Source organism: Halyomorpha halys, unplaced genomic scaffold (genome assembly GCF_000696795.3).
Source record: "Halyomorpha halys isolate HHAL.00 unplaced genomic scaffold, Hhal_1.1 Scaffold433.1, whole genome shotgun sequence".
NCBI lineage: Eukaryota > Metazoa > Arthropoda > Insecta > Hemiptera > Pentatomidae > Halyomorpha > Halyomorpha halys.
In genome coordinates, this window is record NW_027115152.1 from 38732 (window position 1) to 47863 (window position 9132).

Here is a 9132-nt window from a genome sequence, read left to right on the forward strand (position 1 = left end):
ATATATATCATTAAAAGTAATGTATCTCTGTACATATATCATAGTTTCTTACAAATCCACAAACATAAGTGCTAGACCTATTTCAAGGAATAACGTAAATACAGAAAAGATATATTTCTATATTTACAAATACATGTTCATACTACAATAACCTCAGACTAATTATCAAATTTTATAAATATTCTATATAAAACGAAGAGTTTGTTGTTATTCGGCTCTTAATAGAAACAACAATTGTATTAACCTAATTAAAAAATGAAACCTCATTCCAAATACAATATTAGACACCTGTACCAAAATTGAATCTTAAAATTTAAAGTGCTTACCAACGCTACCATGCTATCTATAGCCCTATTGAAGCGATCGCATAGGCTCTTCATACTTTCGTAGCTGAAACAAAGTAGGCAATTACTGTAGACCACTGAACATCAACAATTAGTAATAAAATAAAATAAAATGACAACAATGAAACAAAACATAAAAATTATAAAGTAGTGAAAAATTATTGACACCATTAAGCCTATTAATCAATATGTACATCCAAGTGAATAGTGTTTTCATTAGTATGTGTATAAGTCAGATAAATTAATTATTTTAATAAAGATATTTCATGTCCTTCAAGGATGAAATAGAAAAAAAAAACTAATCAAAGAATGTAGAAAAAATGGTTATATTTACATTCATTAGACATACATGGAAATATTTAAATTATTATTTATAGAATTGTATTATACTTAGTCATAAAATGATTCAAAGGAATAAAATTAAACAAAATATTTAGAGAAACTGGTATCAGAGGTCAATTGATCAACCCACCCAGGTCAAAATTCTTTCCTCTCCTAAGTCTTACCTATAATGGAGGACTTAAAAAAATTCATTGGAACAGTTGTTAATTACACACAAGTAATTTTACTTATAATCAATTATTTCATCGGCAGCTTCTTGTAAAGTGATAATTACATTTTGAAACATTTTTGGGAATAGTCAAAAAAGTCTTCAGATCCTTAGGTTGTAAACTCTTGCAGCTGCCTTGTTCGAATATTCCAGTAGTCCTGTGGATCTGACAAAACGTCCTTTCTCAGCCTTCCTTAGCTTTAAAAGTAAGGGTGTCGTTAGGATCTCCTCATATCCTGCTTTATTCCAAACATGGAGATACAAGGTTCGGGGACTTCCAGACTGGTTTAAAATATTGTAAATATGTGTAATTAATTAAGAGTTTCTATTTAATTATTTTTTCGTTATCTTATATACATAGCATATATGCGGCCTGCTTGTAGCCGTGGGAGTTGAGGCGTAGGTCTTTACAACCACAGAGCTGCAGCGGCGCTGGTTCGAATCCGGACTGGGGGGGGGTCGACTTTTATATCTGTGGCGGTCCCAGGAAGTGAAAACTTGACCCCAACCATGGCGCCTTTGGATACCCGTATGTCAGAAATGACCAGGAAGGGGTCATTAAAAAAATGTTATCACAATTATTTATTGCCCACAAATGGTATTTTGAAATATTTAGAAAATAAAAAATCCATCACTAGGCAAAGAGTGTTTTAAATTCTGGTTCCTCCTGAATTATTTTAAAAATCAATGTTTTTGTATATGATCTCTATCAAGGAAGACAATTCAATAGCTTGCTGATACATATTAAAATTTTCATTAACCCCAAATTTTGAAACTACTCATTGGAAGTTATATGAAAAAATATAATTTGATAATAATTTTAAAGTTTTACCTACTTGAGAAATGGTTGATTTTACTACAAAACATTTGTAACAACGATAAGACAAGATATCAATAAAATAAGGTTGTAATAAACTAATTAACAAAGATTTTTGATATTTTATAAGTCTATCAGTGGTAACATAACATAACATACGACTAAATCTGATGTCACAAATAAAATTATCCATATAGACCCTTACATTCCATAAACTCATATTGCTGATTTGGCTGGATATAGATGCACCTGTTATTAAAATCTCCTAACAGAAACGAACGTTAGCGTCTGAAAACTAGATGGTTAGTAGATCTCTCAACGAATAATTGTCATTGTGGTGCTAATAAACCATTTCCATGTGATAGTGCATTTCTTTACTTGTTATAGCTTAGTTACAGTTATCAATTGAGTACGTAAATAAATACATGTGATAACTCTTCTCAAATTGTTAGGGAGCATCAGTCTCAGAAAATGTAGTATCTTTGGTTCTTCATCAAGAACCGTAAGTAGATAAATGCATAATAAAAACCTCATGACACACAATTGAACACCATTTATTACCAATCAAGCCAACACATTTGTAAGTCTGGTTTTTTTTTTTTTACAAAACAAAACAGTTTTGATTTTATTCTGCATTGGACGTATTCCAAAAGTATTACCATAAACTAGAACTGCTTTCTCCACTGGGGTTTATCCTATAGATTGTTTCAAAACTTCAACACACGTAGGGTTATACCAAGTTACTCCACTCTATGATAAAATGTATGGAATATAGCAACCACAATATAAAAAACTTTTTTTTTTACCCGATGTGCTACAAATAAATCAAATGAGCGATATGGTGTCGACACATTTTTTTATTTACAAACAGAAGTATAATCATACTTTCTTCAATACTTTAATACAACAAAATCTTTACAACCATATTTGAAACATTCATTGCGTTAGACGGCCATGATGCATGAATCAGCCACGGGTTCTTAAGATGATGACAAAGCGCTTGGTGTCTATAACAGTTTTCAGTTCCAAGATTTTACTTCAGGACGCTTGCATCAACACATAAATTTATTTTTAGAAGAAAATAAAAATAATTTTCTTTTTTTTAAATTACAGCTAATTTATAATGAGCTGATCAAATTTCAATTCTTATTTTATTCCTAGTCATATCCCTCGTTGAAAAAAAACAAACAATTTTCGAATTAGAAAAATATCAATTATGACTCTTGAGGTAGTACATAAACTTTTTTTTTTTTATTTATTTAATGTAGTTTACAACTGTACAAAATAATACAATAGGTAAATATGTTGCATGTTTCATATACACTTGAAAATCTTGGGAAGGAACCACCCATTGGTGGTACTTCAAACATTAATTTAAATTAGAAGGTCCCGTGGCCATCTTCTTTTCAGACGCCTCGGAGGATTATCAGGGATTGTTAAGGATGAAAGATTAAGAATTAATGGGTTAGGACGGTTAAGGAGTTTGGAATGAAAATACGCACATCTGTTTTGGGTCAAATCTACAACGAATGGGACGTTAAAGTCTTTGTGAATGAGTTCATTTGTGACGTCAATTTTTAAAACCAGATCATCCGTAAACTCAGTGCGGTACCCATATTGTTCTCAGTATACAGGAACAGCTTTATGAAGAAATAAGAAGTATACCACAATCGTGGAGTTTTTACCAAATAGTTATATCTTTAGAGGCTAAGATAGTGCAGTTACATAATGTTATGATATATACCATATGATAAATATATTGTCTATAACTCATTTTTCGATTTTTTTGGAGGGCGGGGGGGGGGTGATTTTAGTTAAAAACTATATCGTGTACAGTAGTAACGGCCTAAATTACAATGAAGTATTTCCTTAAACTTGTTAGTCTATAGCCGTTTCATCTCAGAGCTTGAGGTAGGTCATAGTTTCACTTGAAGTGGGTCTGCAAGGGGGAAATCCTGTCTATCTTAAAAACATGCTTCATCATTTAAAGCTTAGGATATTTGCAAGGTATTGGTCAATTCTTTTCGTATGTTGTATTGGCAATAATGTCACAGTAAGTTATTTCGTCTAGAAACTGCACCAAACGAAATGATAAGCGTGATAATTATGCTAGAAATATTATCCAGCTAGCAATATCGTTTTTCTAAAACCATTTGAAAATTGAAAAGAAAACAACCCAATGACACCATCTACTTTAAAATTTCTGTCGGAATGTTGTCTCAACAGTGTGTGATTTCTCAAGTACCTACCGAATTTGATAATATGGATTACATTTATATTTGGTATATAAACTAGTTCTTATTTATGATTATATTAAAAAAAAAAAAATCCTGTGTTTTCTATGGATATGTGCCTTCTCATTGGATCGCTCTTGTGTAGGTGACAAAAGACAAGTGAGAAACGTGTTCAACCATTGGCATCAGAAGGAAAGGAAGAAGAAGGGAGGGAGTGAGTGAGCATCGTCGAGGAATTTAGAGAGAGAGAGAACACAAGACTGGAATAGGAATAAGCAGGTGCATTACGGTCATCAGTCGAACAGGTGTTGAAAAATCTTCAACAGCATGAAACGTTCCTTGAAAAAACAAGCCCGTATGTTACCAAAATTTTAATTATTATATAAAAAAAAAAGAAGTAAACTCCATGGCCCTCCAGGACAGTAACTTGTAATACCTGGGGTTCATTGTGATGAGCACGGTTCTATAATAGACTTTCCAGAAGCATCTTCGTTCCAAACGCTTTGAAGAATTATCAGGAATCGATTTAGAAACAACATTTGAAATTAGTGGGTTAGAATGGTTATGGAGTTTATAATAGAAAGATTGGTGGATCTATTTCAGAATTAATCAGCAAAATGTGTGGCATTTAGGTCTGTATGGATAGTTGAATTGGTGGTATAGTACGGACCGATGCGTTCGAAAAGGTGCAGCAACAGGTGCACAACCAACACTCCCCCCCCCCAAAAAAAAACTATAATAAAAATTTAATAAAGTAATAATGATAATTTACAGCAGTGACGTACCCATTCTGCTAGTGGTACCTAACCCCGTATAGGACAATTTTATAATTTTCTCAAGCCTCAAATCCACATGTTTAAATATACCTTATTATCCATACTCATGAACTTCATAAATAATTTCAATAAAACTAATATATTTTATATTAAAGTATCTTCCGCAAAATAATTTTTGAGATTTGCGCTGTTGTCATAAAAACTACTTCTTTAAATATATTATAAAACAGTAAATGCAATAATTTTCTAAATCTTAATTAAAATGCAGTGTATTCATTCCTAGCTAATGATTGACCAGTTAGAAATGCGGTAAATTGTCACTACAGCTAGTGAGGTGCTACGTCACAGTCTGCTAAGTACTACATCCAAATACATTTTTTTTTTTCTTGTCTTTTTAATAAGTATAAAATATATTTTTGAAAGTTATATCCTCGAACTTTTATAGAATCTAAATCTTGTGGACACAAACTCCTAACAATAGAAAACCTTTCCCTATTAAAACAAGATATGTTTAGTCCTAATTGCCCGTTTTAATTCTTTCATTTGACCAAACTACGATAGCCTTGAATAAAAATGAGTTAATAAATTTAAATTTACTATTTTGAATAATACCCTGCCTTCGTCCTTGTAAGCGTTGTGAATGAATCAGCTGAGCGAATGTAAATTACAGAAGAGGGAGTGCTACTTGATACAGCACTTTATTTATAGCACAATGAGCTCTCATGCGAACTCACACAATTTATTATTAGCACGATTCTCGTTATCGATGCACGCTACACTTTTTCACATTAACTAATTGAGGTAAAATTTGTATTGAAATATATTACATGACAACATTTAACGTCAAGAGCAGGTAATACCATATGGTGTACTTTACGTTATAGAAAACATAAAATTATTATATAAAATAATAAAATATATAAAAAGAAGTAACAAAGCAGAACTCCTAATATTGTCAGCATTATAAGAGATATAAGAAAGTAATGTCAACTCTGATCAATAACGTTCATTATTTAGTATGAAAAGTAATTAGGGTCACATGCAGAACTGCATGTTTTATTCATCGCATGGTATGTTCGCGTCAGTCATATCTACGCTTTTAATAATGAATACCGAGTGGTGGAAATAATTATTACCTATATAAAATGAAATACAGTTTTTCTACAAAATCATAACAATATAAAATGTTTATTCTTTTTTAATAGTCATGTAAAATATAATAGATTTTCAGATCAGGAAATTATACATATATAACAAATTGTTTTAGTAATACTATATTTTAAATCTTTCGATTTTATTTTATGATATGAGGAGAAGATGGTCAGTAATTTATTTTTCAACTTTTTTTTAATTTTTTTAAAATAATTTATTTATTGTTATTTACAACTGTATACACATATATACAACAAGTAAATTTGCTGTAGGTGACATAGTGACATGAAACAAACATGTGGAGAATCTACCCACTGATAGAACTCCAATAACATTTCTAGAGGAGAAGATCTCGAGGCCATCTTCTTTTCAGACGCCTAGGAGGATTATTAGGTAATGAAGGAGAAGCCAGGTTAGAAACAAGTGGATTTGGGTGGTTGAGAAGTTTGTTATGGAACGCTATATGGTTCTGGCCGAATCGGCAACATATAGAACATTGAGGTCCTGATGGATGACTTGATTTGTGTAAGGAGCATTAAGGATTTTACGAAGGATTTTGGACTGTAAGGATTGGATTCTGGAGGAATTTGATAGTTTAATGGAGCCCTAAAGCTCAACTCCGTATGTCCAGATAGGCCTTATAATAGTCATGTAGATCAGTCTTTTGTAATGGATTGGCAATTTAGACCGTTTGTATTTTTTAACTTAGATAAAGAAAATAAATTAACTAATCTTAAATTGTAATTTTAACCTAAGGAGGAGTTAAAAAATATATTATAGCAATGTAATATCATAATCGATTCAACAAAGAAGAAAATATTTTTAAACAAATATTACCTTTTAGTATCAAAATCCGAGAGTATGTTGTTCTCCAACGGTAACTTGAGCTCAGGAAAGTCTTCGCACACCCATCTGTAACATTATATAAACAATCATTATATACTACTACTAATAATAATTATATAAATAGTGAATAATAAATATAAAATGTTTATGCATAACTAGAGCAAAGAACACTTCATAGAAATATTAATGAGTATCGGCCTTCAATTCAAGGCTTTAACATAAAAGATTAGTGTCAATTAAATAACATGAAAAATAAGTTCATGTGAATCAGCTAGAAAGTAGTTAAAACTTTGAAAAACGTTAATTAGACGTACTTATAAATATATCAATATAGGTTTCTTTAATAAACATATTAATGATATATTTTACGAGAATATGACCAGAACCATACCCATTAATTGATCTTCAAAAACATTTTTCATAATGTATATGTAGGTAACTAAAATTGAGATGGTCACTAATTGAGATATTTTTTAAAGTAATGAGCAAAGAAAATCTGGAACAGAAATTTTCAGTTTCCTAATAAAATTAATAATTACGACTATTCACTACTTTGTTTTAACTTATTTATATGTTTCCTAAATTTATTTATAAGCTTTTTAATCTTATTTATTTGGTCTTTAAATGTTCTTAAACTGTAGCCATTTTATTTTTAATTTATTTATTTTTATTTTTATGTTTCTATTTATAGTTAATTTCTTTTAATTCGTGTAACGGATTGAACGTGTGTTGCGAATAGCTGGGGAAGGGAGATATGAGAGAGTGGAATAGAGAGAATAGCATAGGTAGAGTTGAGAACAAAAAAAAAATAGAATGAATGAATAAGGAAATTGTAAAATAACTTTGTGGAAGAAGAAGAAAGTGGAAAAAAATATATGAAAAAATCAAATCAAATTGTTTAAAAGAAATATTGTTAATATTTATTTACATTACGATTATAGTTGATTGTTGTTTGAAAAAAGAAAAAGTAGAAACAGTCACCATCTACAATTTCTTCTTCAGCTTTTGATTTCATTTCCATTCTTTCAAATACTAACTGAGACGACAAGGGTGTTTCTCAAGTTGTTTACCTATATACTGCATTCCTGTGTTTTCAGAATTTATTAAATTTTCACATTAAATTTAGGAATCTTTTAAAATGATATTGGATATAGAAAAAAAAAATTACAGTCATTTTAACTTCATAAAACATACAATAGAATTATCGATCATGTGTACAAGCACTCGTGTAATGTGTTTTTAAATAAATCAATAAATGTTTAATATTGATAGCTACTTAACTTGGCCAGGGTTAGAAGTCATGTGTTCCGATGTAAATATGTATACGAAATATATTAATCATTAAAACAATAGGTAATTAATTTGTAGTCGGTAGTTATAGAAGTTTATATATATATATATATATATATATATATATTATTCGTTAAGACCTATACGATTGAGAACAGTCTTCTCAAAGGATTAACCTTATAAATTTTATTAACATATTTTATAATTTGCTATGAGCTAATTATCAATGGATAATGATTTTGTATATTACGAAGATTAGATTGGGATGAAAGGTTAAGAATTAGTGAGTTTGTGTGGGAATGAACTTCACTAATTCATTTCGGGGATATTAGCAACTATGGATGATTTAAAATAAATTTTGCAACTCAGGATAATTTTATATGTGTGATACTGAGAATTAAGGATTTTTCGAAGTATTTTGAATAGCACGGATAGAATTCACATAAAATATATATCTAAAGTTTTAGGTGATGTTCATAATATTTTTTTTTTAATAATATTCATCAAAAAGTAAATGAAGGGCGATGCAACATTATTTGATTTTTTGAATCTTAAGTGAGGATGAAGGAGGTATGTGCCGATCTAGCTAGTGTGAGTTAATCTAACCTCAAAATCAAAATTATAACTGAGATACCCTGATGTAAAGGGGGCTATCCACACTTCAAAACATAACAAGCTCCAACAAAAATATATTGAACTTTGTTTTCATAAAATTTATCATTTGTAACATAACCCCTTCGACTACGAATCCCTTCAATTATCTTAACATATATTATCTCATAAAATTAATGAAAAAAAACACATCAATTTGTTTAGTTGAGTTAATATTAAACAAATATCATATTTTGCTAATAAATATTATATATTTCAAAGTATTATTTGATCCGATATTATTAAGAATATTTATTAATTTACTATGCCAGGTTATTTTTCATTGAGTTTAATTTATTTATTTACTGAAAAAAAATTAAACTCTGAAATATATATATATATTACCTTGTCTCAAAAAATTTTGAAATAATATTATAAAAGAAGAAAATATTTTTAAACAAATATTACCTTTTAGTATCAAAATCCGAGAGTATGTTGTTCTCCAACGGTAACTTGAGCTCAGGAAAGTCTT

The 9132-nt window shown here is 29.8% G+C and overlaps 1 protein-coding gene across 1 annotated transcript in view; it reads right to left on the reverse strand.

Moving 5' to 3' along the window:
• LOC112211290 (histone-lysine N-methyltransferase, H3 lysine-79 specific) overlaps positions 1-9132 on the reverse strand; it is a gene marked incomplete at its 3' end in the record, with an annotated part of 127291 nt that overhangs the window by 33867 nt on the left and 84292 nt on the right. Inside the window, 2 exon segments of the mRNA XM_024362721.2 lie at positions 327-390; positions 6711-6785. Of these exon segments, the coding sequence (XP_024218489.2) occupies positions 327-390; positions 6711-6785 (139 nt within the window).